The sequence below is a fragment of the Taudactylus pleione genome, unplaced genomic scaffold (genome assembly GCF_031769625.1).
Source record: "Taudactylus pleione unplaced genomic scaffold, aTauple2 ptg000242l, whole genome shotgun sequence".
NCBI classification, from domain to species: Eukaryota; Metazoa; Chordata; class Amphibia; order Anura; family Myobatrachidae; genus Taudactylus; species Taudactylus pleione.
Genome location: NW_028284644.1, coordinates 6,968,159 through 6,987,184, shown reverse-complemented (window position 1 = coordinate 6,987,184; position 19,026 = coordinate 6,968,159). Strand labels below are relative to the sequence as shown.

At 39.2% G+C, this 19,026-nt stretch overlaps 1 protein-coding gene across 2 annotated transcripts; it reads left to right on the top strand.

The window, feature by feature from the left end:
* The first annotated feature begins 3,423 nt into the window (after window positions 1-3,423).
* LOC148516736 (gastricsin-like) lies at window positions 3,424-18,810 on the top strand. Of its 2 annotated transcripts, XM_088479645.1 has the most exons (10): window positions 3,424-3,474; window positions 4,937-4,944; window positions 7,763-7,919; window positions 11,630-11,747; window positions 13,219-13,337; window positions 17,066-17,265; window positions 17,371-17,478; window positions 17,610-17,757; window positions 18,067-18,165; window positions 18,503-18,810. In XM_088479645.1, the coding sequence occupies exons 1-10, from the start codon at window positions 3,424-3,426 to the stop codon at window positions 18,653-18,655; spliced, it is 1,161 nt and encodes a 386-aa protein (XP_088335771.1). In that variant the 3' UTR covers window positions 18,656-18,810. The 2 variants fall into 2 exon arrangements, with proteins under 2 accessions (XP_088335771.1, XP_088335770.1); XM_088479644.1 differs by lacking the exon at window positions 4,937-4,944 and having other exon boundaries at window positions 3,424-3,479.
* Window positions 18,811-19,026: the final 216 nt, after the last annotated feature.

Below are 19,026 nucleotides of genomic sequence, written 5' to 3'. Positions count from 1 at the left end.
AACGGTGGACAAGAAATTTAACATGTCTAACCCCCCTAATTTGAAGCTCCACCAGTATCACATAGATAGATCCCTGTTATGCTTAAATGTCACTAATTTCAATAAACCAGGAAATTGGGAAGTGACCGGGAACAATCAGACAATGACCTTTTCACACAGAGCTGATCATGAACCAATTAATTCTGAACTTGTAAACAAAATTTTTGTAAGTGGGAGATACTTCAGGTACAGGTACATGCGCAGTTATGTTAAAGTAATGGTTGGCAGAGTACCAATAGGGTACTGTGCAGATATTATACAACCGGAAATGTGTACCAGTCAAATGGAGGAAAGATCGTCAGGATCCTTCATTAGAATAATGTGTTCCATGATAATGATGCATTCTATTCCTTATATACTCCCAGATGATATGTATTTTATATGTGGAAGGAAAGCATACAAGTGACTCTCTCCGAGGTCAGAAGGTTCATGTTTTATTGTTAGAGTGTTACCAGAGGTTATGACCCATACACATGGTGAAATGCTTGGTGTCCATAAAAGCACACCATCTCCATACCTTCATACGCAGTATGAACACTGAGACAAAATAAACATGAATCCTGGTGAAGTACATACAGCCACACAGTTGATTAGTGAAACAACTGGCTTCCAGTTTTGGTAGCATTCGATCCCACCAGGATCGCTCGGGGAACTTTACATTTTAGCTACATCCAAGACCTTGCGAAATTAATAGAGAATACCGAGATGTATGATGAAACTTTCAGGTATACAGGTAAAGAGCAACAAGCTTATAAAAAGGAGTTAGTACAACATAGGCTAGTGCTAAACTATTTAACATATATTACTGGTGGATATTGTGTGACTTTGGCCACCCAATTTGGTGTCAAGTGTTGCACATATGTTACCAATAATACCAATGACCCCAAGGAAGTGATTGACTGAAAGATGGATGAAATTCTCCAGCTGAAATGGGAATTTCGAAAGAACCATAATTCCTCGCTAATTGAGACGGAGGAGAAGGTAGCAGAGTGGTTCTCATGGTTGAACCCTGTAAAATGGTTCTCCGGTCTAGGAGAGTGAGCTCAGGAAATGATAGCTAGTGTAGGTAAGCTCCTTATCCTTATACTTGTTGTCATCTTAGTAATTGGTTTATGTGTCAGGTGTGTTTTTGCTGTGTTGAAGTGTGGAAAATGTACCACTAAGGTGAACAGTAAAAATGAGATCTTGATGGTGGTGGATGGTGGTGATATGGGTACAAAGGTTGATAAAGAACTGCATCACGATCCTGACATTGAATGTGCCTTCAGATAATAATATGCTAATAGGCTAAGTCATGTATAATAATAATTATTGGAAATGTTCCATTAAACATCCTAGATAATGTAGTCTCACTTCCCCAGACTTCTTTTATAGGTTCGATGAGATCCCACATCCTACCCATGGTCCCGTATAGATCCGCTGAGTGCGTATAAGGGTTGTTCTACCCTCTTTGAAACGCATTATTCCCGGTTCAATGACTAACTTGTGTCACACCATTTAGAACATTGAATTATACATTATTATGCATGACTGGAAAGGTTAAGATCAGAATGTCAGTTTTATATTTGCTATCAAAGGGTGGACTGTCGAAGTCAAATAATTGAGTATGATCGTTTGCAATTATCTGACAATCTAGTCATCTGTTGTCTGATAAAGGGTAAATCAGATGCTACTTTGCGTCGGCACAATCCAATGTGCACAACTGTGAACCCACCACACATATACACTGATTCACATAACGCACATACATGGACTTGTATGCTTACACATAGATGCTCGTATGTGTAACCACATGTGTACACATAGATGCCCACGTGCATCCTCACATACATACATATGAACATTTCCTACATCAATGCACAGACGCACATATGCGAACGCATATGTATATAATGGTTCCTAGTTACAATAAGTTATTAAAGGTGTTTTTTAACAAGTAATTATGATGTAATATGTACTTTAATAAGATCTAAGGTTTAGAACATAGTAGACATGTCATGTTTGGTATTATATTAAATCACTGTTCATTTCCAGATCTCTGGTTCTATCGGCAAGGAGATCACATCATGCGTCCGCAAGTTGCGAACTATAGGGAGTTATTGGTTAGCATGTTAACATTTTGTATGTAGTGTCTGTAGCCAGTTTAACCAGTTCTTCAGCGGGAAACTACACAAAGCAACAGTTGGAGAACCAAGACATACCCCTGATGACACCGTATGAACTAACCATTGACCAGGATGACCAGGAGCAAGGACCAATGGAATTATGCCAGCTTGTCTGTATTGTTCTATCTGTGATCTGTAAGGTATATAGGCTAGTGCTCTGAACACCATAAGGGAGTAATTTTCCCTTCTTTGATGACCGCAGGCTTCACGGTTGATGACTGAGAACTGGATCCAGAGCGCTAGCGTATGTATTGGCTGTACCTTGTATTTTACTTGCTTTTTGCGCTAATTGTTCAGATTACAGCACGTTATACTTTTTCTTGCAAAAAATAACTTTTTGTGCTTTGGAACCACAATTGGATTGGAATGCAATTATTTTAATTTAGCAACCTGAAGCGCTAAATAGCGATTAAGGGGTATCCATACAGGGATAACATTAAAGTATGTATCTAGCACACTTAATTTAGTGCACCATTAAATACAGGATATAGAATAAATTATAATTTTTTTAAACAGCTTATATTAAATAAAATAAATTCCAAAATTTAATTATATTTACTTTTCTACAACAACATGTAATAGTGGTTTCATGATAATTTGTATTTAACCTTTTTGCTGCAGAATGTTGAAGTACTGTAAGTGTTTTCTCTTCCCTCATGGGGGGATTTGGAGAGAAGGAGTATAGAGATGTATAATATTAAAATAGACAGACAAATAAATAACAAGACTAAACTGTAATGAATGATTACCTTTATTGTGCTATTGGATCATAGCAATGTGAATGGATCTCTATGATTTCGCCCTTTACTTGTACTAAATTTGCTCACAGAATAAATTCTGGTGGAATGATACAATAGGATCAGGTTAAAATAAAGCTATTATTTTGCTCATTTTTATTTTTAAAATTGATATTTCTGTTTTTGGGAATAGTATTTTAGCGGTACATGAACAAAGTTTCTTTGTATGCTTTGTTTTAATCATGTTTGCTGAAGCTTGGATAAAATATAAATGGTTTTCTCAGACCATTAAAATACTATTAACAGATCTCTCAGTGACCAGTTGATAGTCAGAGTTCCAAAGTAAATATGTGTCAAATACTGCAGAAGGTTAGATGCCAGACAGTCATCTTGAGCTCTGACGTAAGACAAGGAGGTTTTAGAAGTATAAGAGGCAATGTTGAGTGTCTCACAAGCACTGGTGTTGCCTGAAATCCAAAACCATGAAGTGGGTGATCCTTGCACTGGTTTGTCTCCAGCTCTCAGAGGGCTTGGTCAGGTCTGTACTTTCAAATAATTAAAAAAAATCTTGTGGAGTAGTAGAAAATGTATTACAATATATAATAACACAATTATAATGTGCTTTTCAGTAGTATACATGGAAATATTCACGCTTAAAAAAAAGAAAGAATAAACTTTACATTCTGTGTTATTTTCCACTAATTACAGTTGAAATGCTTTATTTTTAAAGTGGTTCAACATGTAAGTGACATTAAATATAGTTTTGACAGTTGGTGACTGGTTCTATTAATATTTAAGGAGCAGAGACCTTATACCTCCTGTGTTCTCAACAATTCATTACTTTATACAACTATTGTTGTTTACGAGGGCCCTATACACCAATTGCCTAATTCCCCGATCTCCGGTTCTCCAATGATCTGCAAAATCCAACATGTTGGAAATCCTCAATTTGACAATTACGATCATTTTTGGTTGGGAATCATCAATTCCAGGATTTCCAACATGTTGGATTTTGCTTCTTTTTTTTAACAGAATCATTGTCAAAATTCTGAATTCGTGTGATTGATTGTTGGTGTATGGGCCTTATTAAAAACTGTCCCAAATGTTTGGTCAAATATTCTGGTTTTGACAGCCTTCAGTCTGCAGGCCTTTGTATAGGGAGAACATACTAATCACATAATACTTTCTGACTGCTATCCCACATTAAACTTTCCCAGGTAAAAGCTGTATAGCCTTTAGTGCCAATTATATGTAAAGCCTAGGTGTAAGCATTTTCGATCAACTTGCCACTAATAAAAGTGACTATTCTCCAAAAAAACTGGATAAGCAATAACTGACTAAGCTGCTGATACTCTCACAATGCAGCTCCACAGATTCAGTGAATAAAAAAATATATTTGTGTGTGAAATTATAAGGGAAAACAAACATTAAATGATTTATTTCACCAATAGTAGACATATGGGAGCAAAGTAGGCCAGACTATTCCCTAGGGAGAAAATTAATTATTAATTGATGCAAAGGGAAGCGATTTTGGGAGGGTAACTTCTACATAGATGTTTCAGAGAGCACATCTAATTAATAACATAAGACAGAAAGAATGAAATTAGCTAGACTTCAGAATTTCCAGTTCTAAGTCAATGGTAAATTGGTATGGTTCTCCAATTGTACTCAAAAAGTACTTCTTAAATTCTGCTAATTCTAGTCATTTGAGATATTATACGTACATAGCAAATGGCAATGTAGCCCTTCCTATAGGACTTGTGTTTGTTTTACCTACATTTCAGTTTTGAAAGGTGTTAATTTTTTAACAAAATTACCGCAAACACAGGGAGGGGTTCCAGTTGCCCAGAAACCCCCTTCCTCCCTGCCCAGTGGCATAAATTATGACCACAATAGCAGTATTATATAATACAAATTGTATGTATATTTATTGGGGCTGTTTAATCTTTTCCTGACCACTTATATTATTTGCACTTTGTATGAAGCAGGCTATAGATTGTTAAGTACTATTTTTATAACACGGGCTGGCCACACTCACTCTAAAATCAAGCACTTAGATCCTATTGAAATCTTGAATTTGCCCCTGCCTCCAGTACCTTAAATTGCAGAATGAGTAATCTCCCAATTTAAGATGGCAGGCGGAGATTACAGGGGGGCCCCTGCATTTACTATAAGTGGAACAAGTTATTTTAAGGGGTGGTTTTCCAAAAATGGACACCTCTTTTATGAAAACATATAAAAATTAAATTGGCAGAATTTCATAAAATTATAATATATGACCCAATTACAATTACGTCACTACACTATTAAACATAATGATAATACAGAGTACATGCTAAGATAGGAATGTAAGCCAAAAGAACACTTCTTGACAATCAAAAGATATCGAGGATAGATTTTAAAGAAACACAAGGATTTGGTTGAAAGATACATTATCCCTTAAAAAGGACCAAAAGCTGGGAGGTATGAAAACTATGGATAAAATAAAATTATTTTGTTTAAAAGAGATCTGGTGTTTATTTTAAAAAGAGAAAATATAATTAAGTAAAATTTTAAACAATATTCTGTGTAATAATGCTGTAATTCTTCCAAACTGGTTGTCAGCATGATTATTCAGCCTGTTTTAAAAGCAAAAATTGCAAAATAGCTATTTTACTTTCTGTAGACTTAAAAAATTAAACTCAAACATGGTAATTTCTACAGCTGAGTGGCACAAGCAATTGGTTAAATAATAAAATTACAGTGCCAAATATATGTACAGTACATACACATAACAATAATAATAATAATAACAATTTGATATAAAAAGAAAATCCCTGTGTTATGATCAGCGGCGGCTTGTGCCTTTGTCTGAAATTGTGCACATGTGCGTGATCATGATCCTGCACATGTGCACAAGTTAACAAACTGGCTGGCTTCTAGGGACTGCAGCAGCTGAAGCCCCATGTGATTAGCAGGGTGCTTTTCGATTGAGAAGTCACTGCCAGGCAGTCCCAGCGTGTGGCATATTTTAGTGGGGGTGACTGCAGTCCTGCAGTCCCTAGGTAAAATCCATAACTGGTTATGATCATGTGGCAGCTGTCCTTACATGGCATGGTACAAACATGTAAAATCTAATCTAAAACAATTAAAATGAACAGACACATAATAGTGTAGGATATGAAACTTAGTTATCAAAATTGTGCTCCATAAAGTGCAATAATACTCATAGCAAATGGATAATAAATCAGACTTATCTGTACTGTTGTGTTATCCAGATTTCCTTGTTTAAATCCTTTCTGGAGCATTTTCTTGATTCATTGTCTCTAGATCAAAAGATATAAAAATCTATATAATGTAGTCATTTTTACAACTTTAATATAAAGTGAAACAACTCCACATATTTCAACAATAATACTGTAAGTAAAAGTTTATCTCAAGGATCTTTAAAAAGTTAAACAGTCTAGAATTAAGCTAAAGTCCTCAAGTATCTGCAATATGAAGCAAGAATAATAGAAACAAGGGCAATCAAGAGAGTCCAACAGCACAAATCCTATGCATTTTGTCACTTCGAGACTTCCTTAGGGGTATAATTAAAGGTAAAAATATTAAAATTCAAAAAATTAATACACTATGTAATTTTTTTATTTTCTAATATTTGGATATATATTACTTATATATTATATATTAACTATATATTACTTTCAACTGAGTGATTACTCCAGAGTGATTTTTTTTGCAAGGAAGTCTGGATAAAAGATTCAGATCAGCCTGAATTATTTTCCATTTTGTATGAGCTCATCTGCATTTTATCATGCAGAACTGTTTTATTAAATTTTATATACTACACTAATGGTTGCCTGTTCCTTTTTATTGTTTCAGACCAAACACATTAATGTTTGCTGTTTGAATTAAATTTTTGTTGAAAAAAAACTATACAATGTACAACAGGCAGAAAAGGCAACATTTTATAGCTTAATTTACCTTCATTTAACTGTAAGCTGCAAACACATTTTGAACTCAAAATTTTAATTTTATTCAACAACATAGCAGTTATTAAATACATAACATGGTGACAGTTCCAAAAACAATATGCTATTTTCGGAATTTCCTTGAACAAAAGTTTGTGTTTCCATCAAATTTTGAACTGGAACAAATAGTTTAATGTATAAAATAGCAGCCACTTGAACAGAAACTGACACAAAATATAAAGATTATTCCCACTTTATCATTAAACATTATCTGCATATTGCACTGCAAATGAGAGACTTTCTATACAGCAGTAAAGATCTTGCATATACTAGTATGTGCATTTCTAAGACATGAAAAACATACTTTGCTTCAGGGTTTTGTACTTTAAAAAACTTTAATATATACATATAAATTAAAGATGAGCGGTTCGGTTGTGGCTCGGCTCTTCCCGCCAAGTTCGGATATCGGAATGAGGCAAAATGTCATCTTTCATCTACATCTGTGTCAAGATGGCCTTGAAGATGATGTTTTACCTCGTTCTGAGATCTGGGGGTTTATTTATGAAGTGTTGGGTTGTAAAGCCCTACACTTCCGTTCGTGATTATGCATGATATTTAAAAGGGCAGTGATTTTACTAGCAAGATATGGCTAGTAAAAGCAGAAGTAACTTTCGAAATAAACTCCCTGAACTTGGCATTAAGATTCAAGCCAAAACTAAATCTCTAATATAAATAGATGTTATTTAATGTAAAAGTATTACTTTAAAAAATAAAATAAGGACAAAAACCCAAAATAATAAAATTAAAATTTTTTGCTCAAAATTTTGCAGAGGTGTTAAGGTGGTGATCACTTTGCTTTACCTTTATTCAGAGTCCCTCTGAAAAAATTCAAGTCTATTCGAGAGACAATGAAGGAGAAAGGAGTTCTGAATCAATTTATGAAAACACACAAGAGGGATCCTGCCATGAAATACAGCTATCACCAGAAGTATGATTTTGCTGTGGCCTATGAGCCTATGTACATGGATGTAAGTAACTAATTACATATTGAGGTTTTCTGCTATCATTACAGACCTTCATTGTACCTTTCAGGGAAAGTTCTATTTTTTTGGAATCTAGCATCTACATAGACAGTATACATAAGTGTACTGTATTGGCTGAACAGCACAGGATCCTGAAATAATTATTTTGGATAAAGAAATAATAAGTGGTGATGTGGGTGTTTCTATTAAGAATAGTTTAGTTTCATTTAGAGAAAATCAATAAATACATGTAAAAGTTATATATATATATATATATATATATATATATATATATATACACATATACACACAATTATAATACATATATAATTCAAATACAATGGACTAGTCCTGCACTCATCTTTTCACCTATAATATTGTACTAGGGTACTCTTCAGAGATCCTAGATAGGTATCCCACACATAGATACTCCAATCTACTTCTGTAGAATATATATATATATATATATATATATATATATATATAAGTCCAAATTCAGCCCGGCACTCCCCTCCAATATCCGCAGACAGCTTGCTCCTGGTGCCCTCCACTGGGGTACGAATCCCCCACAATATAGAAATAAAGAATTGGCGGCACTCAGGAGACTTTTGTAGAAATAGTGCAAAACTTTGTGATTTTAATCTACGTTTCGAGACTTTAAAATCCCTTCTTCAGGATACACAACATATATATACACACAAGTTTTTCACAATTATAATGCATAGATCACACAAGTGCAGGTATATAAAAGATAAGCAGTTGTGTTCAAACAAATAGTATAAGTCAATTTCCCAGGGTGGTAAACCCACAGGTAGTGCACATCAACCCGCGTGCTGGAATCTATGGGTTACCCTGTGCATTCAGTCCCAGGGGTTGTACTATTTTTTTGAGCTGTGAGAAAAAAATCTGTGTTACGTGAACCCTCTAGGACTTAACACATGGGGAAATGGAAATTAATTGAATTAATCAGGGTTGACAATTAGACACGGAATTAACCCTGCGACTAATTGAATCTGCCCCACAAATGTGGAACAAGAAATTGGTCAAGGTGCAGGTCACTATACATCAGAGGTAATTAAGATGTTTAGATTTAGCTGAGATGAAATGTTGATAGTTTAATATTTGATACAGTATCAAAGATTGGAGAGAGATGAAGTGGAGAGAGATAAAGTACCGACCAATCAGCTCATCTGTCATTTTACAGGCTTGGTTTAAAAAATGTCAGGAGCTGATTGGTTGGCACTTTCTCTCTCCACTTTATCTCTCTCCAGGGCTTAGCACATCTACCCCACAGCCCGGGAGCTGATTGGTTGGTACTCTATGTCTTTCCACTTTATCTCTCTCCAAGCTTTGATACATGTCCCCAAAGTGTGGAAACAAAGCTACATGGCCAACAAGCTTAACACACGAAGCTCTATCAAATATATATAGATTAGAAGAAATACACTTTCCTATAGACATAGGTGAAGAAATTGGGTATATTAAAAAAGTATAAATGTATGATCTCCCCTAATATGTAATATAACAGTATTTACTGGGTGAATGGATCCATCTCAACTATGATGAATGAGGAGGTGCTAGTATAGGAATATTCCTCTTAAAATAGCCTCTAAAATGCAAACAGTTAGCCGGCAGGACTGTGCCACATGTAATACCCTCTTAAGAAGCATTCTTTAATATTCTCCCAGAGCCACCGATGATGGAACAAATGTGTGGCTTCTTTGATCAGGTATATGCTTTGTGAGGAGCCGATCAGGCACAAGCCATGAGAGATCTCACTGTAGGCAACATCTGAATGTAGCTTTGGGCGCTTAAGGATGACATTTGAGCTGTCTCTTTCTCCTCAATATACTCTTTGTCTTGATCATACTACAGACACGAGACACGGGACTCACTAGACCAGCAGTGCTGCGGACACTCTGGGGTGGAAATAGGAAGAGTGGTATCTTGTAGTCTGTTTGATCTTTGTTGCCTCTAGTGAGGGGATAATTCTTTGTGTGTTAGGTATTTTATTGGGCACTTGGTCAATAGTAAAAAAAAATAAGGGACAGAGGCAACTCTATAAAACCTGGTACTTTCCCAAAAAATTTGTGACAGTTGGTAACTAAGGGGGAGATGTATCAAATCTTCTACAGAGTGGAGCTGTCCATAGTAACCAAAAAGTTTCTAGCTAGCATTTATTACCGTATATACTGGAGTATAAGTCGACCCGAATATAAGCCGAGGTACCTAATTTTACCACAAAAAACTGGGAAAACTTATTGACTCGAGTATAAGCCTAGGGTGGGAAATGCAGCAGCTACTGGTAGTAATCCCCCCTCTGGTACTGTCCCCAGTAGTAATCCCCCCCTGGTAGTGCCCCCAGTAGTAATCCCCCCCTGGTACTGCCCCCAGTAGTAATATCCCCCCCTGGTAGTGCCCCCAGTAGTAATACCCCCCCTGGTAGTGCCCCCAGTAGCAATACCCCCCCTGGTAGTGCCCCCAGTAGCAATGTCCTCCCCTGGTAGTGCCCCCAGTATTAATCCCCCCCTGGTAGTGCCCCCAGTAGCAACATCCCCCCTGGTAGTGCCCCCAATATTAATCCCCCCTCTGGTAGTGCCCCCAGTAGCAATATCCCCCCCTGGTAGTGCCCCCAGTATTAACCCCCCTGGTAGTGCCCCCAGTAGCAACATCCCCCCTGGTAGTGCCCCCAGTATTCCCCCCCTCCCTGGTAGTGCCCCCAGTAGCAACATCCCCCCCCTGGTAGTTCCCCCATTATTAATCCCCCCCCTCTGGTAGTGCCCCCAGTAGCGATATCCCCACCTGGTAGTACCCCCCGGTAGTAGCCCCCCCCAGTAGAAAGAAATGTAAAAAAAAAAAACACTTACCTGTAACCCCGCTCCTGGTCCCGACGCTGCTACAGGCTCCTCCGCCGCTTTGCATAATGGGAGAGACGTCGTCATGACGACGTCTCTCCCATTACCCACTGCGGGAGCCGGAAGATGGCTCCTGCAGTGGGAGCAGCAGTAGCCGCTGAGAGTCTGACAGACTCTCAGCGGCTGCTGATTACACCAAACACATAGCTGCCGGCTCCAGCGGCTGTGTGTTTGGCAGTGTGTAGCGCTGACCGAACTCCGTCCGGTCAGCGCTACACACGCGGTGCAGGCTGTGTCACAGTGACAGAGTCTGCACCACGGCCCGCATGGTACGCTACTCAGCAGCGTACCATGCGGGCATGACTCGAGTATAAGCCGAGGGGGTGCTTTTTCAGCACAAAAAATGTGCTGAAAAACTCGGCTTATACTCGAGTATATACGGTAAGTACATTCTAAAAAATGATAGGTAGAAGATGATTGGTTGCTTTTCCACTCTTTAAAAGGCTTGATATATTTCCCCCTATGTCCTATGTCCTGTTCTTCATGGGGCACAAGCAAGTTAAGTATAACATTGGCTTCTGAATTATGAACAAAGAGAACCATTAAGTTACCTAAATGATTTTGCTAGCAAGGGGAATTGTACCTATTGGCTTTGGCCAACCATCTCATTACACATAAGCAATACTTCAGAAATAAATCATTTAGGGATCTGAATCTGTGAAATGAAGGTTTTGTTTGGCTGGAATGCCCACCGCTCTCTATACTCTACAAATGTAGATCACAGTAAATAACCCTTTGCAGTTAGGACAGTTAGGAAAAAAACATATTATATTATAACACAGTACATTCTCTCTGTTTCAGGCCTGTTATTATGGACAAATCAGTGTTGGGACACCTCCACAGAACTTCATGGTACTCTTTGACACAGGCTCATCCAACCTTTGGGTTGCTTCAACTTACTGTCAAAGCCAAGCTTGTCGTGAGTATCCACAAAAAATAATATGAGTGTTCCATTCAGGATTTGGTTGGCTGTGCGGAAGAGTGGATGCATAAGGAGTCCCATTATAATTTTGCTATTGAGCCAATACATTTATATTTACACCACTGGCACTAGACATTGTGATGTACATTGGGAGATGTTTCAGGACCCGGTACTAAGGGGTACATGGCCAAGTGTGTCTTCTTTACATGTTACATAATGTGGCATGATGCCATCTAGGGAGTGTGACCATGCCTCTCTGGCAAGCACTAGCCTAGTTACTTTGAACCCCCCACCCACTCCATGCTGCTGATATCAGATATTACTCCATTTGGAGTATGCCCTGTTTACTGTTTACTGAACCACAGCAAAATTCAAGTCCGGTTCCCTCAACATATAACACATTCATTTTCAAACCATGGGCCTGATTCAGCTTTGGGAATAGAGTAAGATATAGCAAGTAACTGTGACCCTGGACAAACAATGTTGCAATGCAACGTGTGCAGTTACATAAAAATTTTTTGCATGCAGGGTAAATACTGGCTGCTTTTGCATGCAGCCCCCAAATGCTGGACAGCTTTATTCTTAAACTGGCCACACATCTAAAGATTATCTGTCCAACCAGCCAACTAGTTGATTGGTTGGAATGAAAATCTGGTAACGTATGGGAGTAAATGATGATCAGCAATTTGCTCCTAAATGCCAGAAAACAGATGAAAATGGTCGTTCAGACAAGTTTGTTAAATGCTTGATCTAAACAATTTGTTCAAACAACAGTTTTTGTCCATTTTCCGGAGTTTGGGAGCGAATTGCTGATTGTCATTTGCTTTCATACCTTACCAGATTTTCATTCCAACCAATCAACTAGTTGGCTGGTTTGACAGATCATCTTTAGATGTGTGGCCAGCTTAACACAGCAACTTACATTTCAGTTTGGCTTTGGACCCCTCCCAAATCTGCATCTCTCTGCACATTTTAAACCTGTCCCACTTGCAGTGTAGCATGGTTTCACCCAGGTGCAAAGTTACTTGCTATATCTTACTATCTTATTCCCAAAGCTGAATCAGGCCCCATGAGCGTTATAACAAACACTTATAGCTGAGGGAAATTTTCAATTATGTAAAAAATATTAACCTCATACAGCATTTGGGCATAAACGCTTTCACAATTCTCTAGCAAAATGTAGCTTCAAGTGTTTCCTAGCACTACCACAACCACACCAGACAGAGGGCCTGATTCAGCAAGGAGCACTATTGCGATTGCGTACACAGACGGCCGATTATTGCGTACTGCGCATGCATGTATAATCGACTGCGATACTTGCTGAATCAGACCCATAATTCATTGCATATGTTTTTTCATAAAACCCTCAGAGTGAATTTGCCAGTATTTGGAGGGTAAGGTGTGAGGTACATGTCAGCACTTAGCTCTGTCATGCCAGTGATTATATTTATTCTGCTTGATTCTTTAGAGAACCACCCACTGTTCAACCCAAGCCAGTCTTCCACATATACATCCAATAACCAGCAATTCTCCATGCAATATGGCAGTGGGAGTCTCACTGGTGTCTTTGGCTATGACACTGTGACTGTAAGTATCGGACTACATTATACCACTCTTAACAAACTAACATCTGAGTTTACAAAAATAAAATAAGTAATAGCTATAAAGCTATAATAGTGAATTTTACTTAAAGAATTACGCCAACCAATGTGACGTATAACTAATCGCAGTTTAAGTTACAGGGCCTTGTGGATATGTGAAGAGTTACCCTGCAGCCAAGGGCGTATTTAGAGAGGAGGGGGCCAGTGTTCACTCACCGTCCGGAAACCCCTCCTCTTTCTCCGGCGGCCATGGCGCACTGACAGGTCCAGTAGACTCCAGGCACCAGTCTGTGCCCGGAGTCTACTGCGCATGCACAGAACCCCCGAGTAAATGGCATTTTCCAGGTGTTCTGTATAGCGCCTCTCCAGCCGAAATGGAACTTCGGAGAGGTAAGTATTAGAAAGTATGGCTGCACCCATTATAGATACGCCCGTGACTGGAGCGCAGAACAGGTGGTACTGAATACAGAATCTTCTTTAATGCTGCTAGGCGCTGTCATGTGCACAAGATTACCTCCGAAGGAAATTACAGGAAAAGATGGCGACATTTGCTATGGAGCAAATGTTTGCATCAGCTGAAGTATTAAGTGGCGTGAAGCAAGGCATTCCTTACTAAAGGGAACTGGACGGAATTGCAAAGCTGCACGGAAGCAGCTTTGCAATTCCGTGTTTGCAAACATGTAAACGCAGCAGGATGTGTATGACACCCCCCGCTGCTTTTGCAATGCCAGCACTGCGACCGAGGTGGCAGGCTGGGATCACCATCATGACCATTGGTCGCGATGCTGGATGCCGCCGGCAGCTAAGTAAGCTTCAGCTCACACAGTCTGACCTGCTTGCAAGGCCAGGAAACTGTCACTCCCAGAAAATGGGGCAGACATGCCCCCATTTCCAGAAACGCCGACCATCCCTGCCCCCGCGCCACCCCTTAAACTCCTCTGCCTGTCAACCACACAGAGGCATAGAAGGGGCTGCGTGTGATCACGCAGGACCCATTCTGCACATTCACAGAACAGGTCCTAAACAATGCGCAGATTCCCGATAATCGTGAATCTGCATGCAGCATTACATCCAGCACGGATCGCAATTACGGATCCAGTATGGATTGCAATTGTGTTCGCAGCTGCAATTCTTTAAGTAGTACAGCTGCGAAAATATGCTAATGCTTTCCAAAGCTCAGCCGGCATAAAGATGCCCACTACTGCTTTCTCACATCTGTCCAATGTCGCTCTTCTGCGTGAACATCGGTACCATCGACGCACATCACACAGGTATGCAGCATTTACACCAAGACAAAAAAATGTATATATAACACCAGCGTTCCAATGAATCAGGAGTGCGGCTCAAAAAATTGTGACCTACACACGTCACCAAACTATCATGAAAAGAAAATATATAGAATTGAGCGCTCCTCCTCTGAAGTAAATCTATTCAATCACTTTAAAAGCAGTCCACAAAAAAAGGCAGCCCAAATATCTCTTGATACCGTTTGTGGATTCTTTTGTTGGAATATTCTTGTTCGTACAATTTCCTCCAAAAGAAAACATGAAAAAGGTCCTTTTCTTAACATACAACCCCTTCAGTGTCAGAGAGCACCTCCAAACAAATCAAAACAAGGGATCTCCCATCGTGAAGTGTTGTAAAATGTATGTCTCATAAAATATATAGGTGAATATAATCAAAGTAGACAAAATGGCAGCGTACCACAATAAAGCTGTTCAGAATGGTACAGTGTAAGAGCAGTAGGGGTGATAATGCTACCAGAAAAGTAGTTCACCTTCCCTGACAAAGGCTATTGAGCTGAAACGCGTTGGTCACCTGTAGGAGCCTACCATTACTTGGAACCTTTGAAGGGACCGGTCACCAAACAGGGAAGGTGAACTGCTTTTGGGGTAGCAATATTACCCCTACTGCTCTTACACTGTGCCTTTCTGAAAAGGTTTATCGTGGTACGCTGCCATTTTGTCTACTTTGATTATATGCACCTATATTTTTTATGTGAAATAAAGTTTGATTTGAGGTGCTGTCTGACACTGAAGGCGTTGTATACTAGTGTGTTGAAAAAGGACCTTTTTTCGTGTTTTCTTTTGGAGTAAATTGTTCGAACAAGAATATTCCAACAAAAGAATCCACAAACGGTATCAAGAGATTTTTGGGCTGCCTTTTTTGTGGACTGCTTTTTAAGTGATTGAATAGATTTTCTTCAGAGGAGGAGCGCTCAATTGAGCATTTACACCAAGTCTGACCAGACACAGAAACTGCAGGTCTCCTCGCACGCATTGGGCTCTCAAGCTGCGTATGCAATCGCACTGACTAATTTATGCATCCCAAAGTAACAGCGTTTAACCAAATAGCCACACCTGTGTTTTCCAACCACTCCCCCGTCACCACCCCTAAACGATAACAACCTGTCACTCGCTCTGCGATGGATCCCTCTGTGTGTACGTAATTGCAATGCGATCACAGCGCATGCACAATGGCTAACAAACGCTCAATCTGCGTACGTAGCTGCATTTGCGATAGCTGCTGAATCAGGCCTTAAGTTGGATGTAGATGTACCCTAGCTTTGCGGAATAGTGCAAAAGTGAGATAAAGGGATGAAGATATAACATATTTGGGGACATTCTGGGCCTGATCCTGAGATGGATGGAATTGCACAGCTGCACACAAGAGGCTGTGCAATTTCGTCCATTTAAGATGCAAATGCAGAAGGATATGTCACATACCTCCTTGCTGCATTTGCGTGATCCCAGCGCAGTGACCCAGCCTGGGGTCACCATTGGTCACCATCAAAACAATCGCGACCATTGGTCGCGATTGTTGTCAATGTTCCATTGGCCAGGCTGCGGGAGCTAAAGCTTCCTGCAGCCTCGCTGGGTCATGGCAGCTTGCGAGGCCAGGAAGTCTGCGTGTACCCACACAGACCCTGGCCTCGTCCCTCCCTGAAAACGGGGACGAGAATGCCGTTTCCGGGAATGCTGCCAGGGAACACCCCCACTCCAACTCCAAAACGCTGCAGTCTGTCAATCAAGCTGCGTCTGGGACACCGGAGGGCTGCACATGCGCAGTCCTCCAAACATCGGAGGTGTGAGCTAACCATAAGGTTAGCAAACATCTCTGAATCAGGCCCTCTGTGCTCTATCTTTTGCACTCCACAAAAGCTCTTGGGCTCTGCACCAGCTCAGAGCATTTTGCACTTTCCAGTGGCACTTTGGCACAAACATATTACTAGGCATCCTTTGCTCAATGCTTTAAACACATTAGTGACTCTTGTTTAATAAAATAAAAGCAGAGTGAGAAACACTTTATTACATGTTTCATTTATCTGTGTTTGAAGCTTTAGTTTATTTAATTTGTTTTCCATACAGCAAAGTACTTGGAATGTACTGCAGGGATTAGTTTATCCATAAAATAAACTTTTAGAAGCTTTTTCCAGGTTTTGGCTATATGTGTATATATAACTAAATCTAAATTGTGAACTTTTCTATTAATGCCATGATTAAAAAGTTAACTTTGATGTTATATGTGAATACTGCACTTTGTTTAGTCTGAAAAAACTTTTTTTAATTACAATTTACATGTCTGCAATTGATAATGGAGAATTTATATCATCTACTATATGCTGTTAATGTCGTCCTTCACACTGTATGTGCGTTATAAACATTATTTTATGTATAATTAATAACTGACACTGACATGTTCTCTCTTTTACAGGTACAAGGTTTGACCATCACTAATCAGGAGCTTGGCCTGAGCATCAATGAGCCAGGTACCAACTTTGTGTATGCAGGATTTGAAGGAATCTTTGGAATGGCCTACCCTGCTCTATCTGCAGGAGGAGCAACCACTGCTATGCAAGGCATGCTGCAACAAAACCTGCTTACTTACCCGATATTCAGTGTCTACATGAGTAGGTAATGTATGACTTAATATTCTTTTTGAGCTGTAATTTTCAATGATGATGATTCTTCTGAACTGAAATGTCCTAACAAATATGTTTATCCTTAATTTCTCCACAGTCAATCAGGAGAGGTCATTTTTGGTGGCGTTGATAGCAACTTGTACTCAGGACAGATATACTGGGCCCCTGTCACTCAGGAGCTGTACTGGCAGATAGCCATTGATGAGTGAGTAATTTGTAGGCCAAACATTTAGGGAACTAAATTTAGAGTAAACTGATAAGCTCTGTAGTGAGTCACAGAAAATATGAAGACTCTGATAGTAGTGAAAAATGATCCTCATTATAAATATATTTCAGGTTTTCCATCAATGGACAAGCAACAGGATGGTGCAGCCAAGGTTGCCAAGCCATGGTGGACACTGGGACCTCTCTCCTCACTGTACCCCAACAGTTTATGGGAACTCTGCTGCAGTATCTGGGAGCTCAGCAAAGTCAGAATGGAGAGGTGAGAAAGTTCAGGGGAGAGCACAGGCTTGAAACGCTGGCCTGAAAGAGGTTTGCAGATGGTGATATATGATATTCCTATATTTACTCCAAGTAATGTGTGCAGCGGATTTTCATGAAGAGCACATTTGTAAATAAATATACTTTATGGAGTCAACGCCTTATGAGATCATAACAAAATGTAAACAAATGCAGCCCATCATGATCATGATCATTATCAGTAGTTTCTTTTCGCAGCTTGAAATAATGAAATTCAAATTACACACATAAGCAATTAAAACAATGACATGCTTTTCATTTTTACTTATAGTTCCTGGTTAACTGTAACAACGTACAGAGCCTGCCACCCATCAGCTTCACCATCAACGGAGTCCAGTTCCCTATCCCTCCCTCGGCCTATATTCTCCAGGTAAAAGGCACAATAACATAAAAAATAAAAAGGACCTAAGGCACATTAATATATACTGTACTCTCCTTGACACAATTGACACCTGACTACCTTTAGTTAGTAATGCCATTACGTTAGCACACAAGTTTTCCAAAGGATAATGGGGCCTCTAATGTGATTTTTCCCCTAGGCTGACAAATATTGTTCTATAATAGCCCTGGCGATTGTCTTTCATTGTTTTCATGTATGTGTCCCTACTATTTCTACCACTCCACACTGCTGTGTATGTTGTTTTTCTATGCTGTAACTGTGCTTTTGTGTCATATCTAGATTATTTATTTCTTCTTTTCAATTGCAGAACAATGGATACTGTACTGTTGGGGTAGAGGTAACTTATCTGCCATCTCAAAACGGTCAACCCTTCTGGATTCTGGGTGATGTCTTCCTTCGTCAATACTACTCTGTCTATGATATGGGCAACAACAGAATGGGTTTTGCCCAGTCTGCATAAACAATCCCAGTGTTGAGCCTTGTCAACTTATTATTAGACCATTATAATGACTTCCAACCTAAAGAGTTATCAACTCCACTCCAGTTACTGTTACCATCTACTACCACTATACACAGTTATTCCGACACTACAGCATGGGACAGATACCAGATACTAATGAAGGGCAGTGGCAAACTGAGGATAAGAAATGGAATTTATTAATCAAAGAAAGAGAAACTTTGAAGTTCCCCAAACAATTTTGCCCCAGTAATCTGAAAAAAAAATAAAAAAAATAATATATATATATATATATATATATATATATATATAGTCAGATGGGTCCATATGTGTATCAGATCTTCTAACTTAAATAAAACATTTTGCAAACATTT

Bases quoted from the DNA above. Each gene is read 5' to 3' on its own strand.
- LOC148516736 (XM_088479645.1), top strand. From the start codon at position 3,424: ATGAAGTGGGTGATCCTTGCACTGGTTTGTCTCCAGCTCTCAGAGGGC. The intron at 7,920-11,629 runs GTAAGTAACTAA...TCTCTGTTTCAG, and splicing joins ATGAGCCTATGTACATGGAT to GCCTGTTATTATGGACAAAT. The intron at 13,338-17,065 runs GTAAGTATCGGA...TCTCTTTTACAG, and splicing joins TTGGCTATGACACTGTGACT to GTACAAGGTTTGACCATCAC.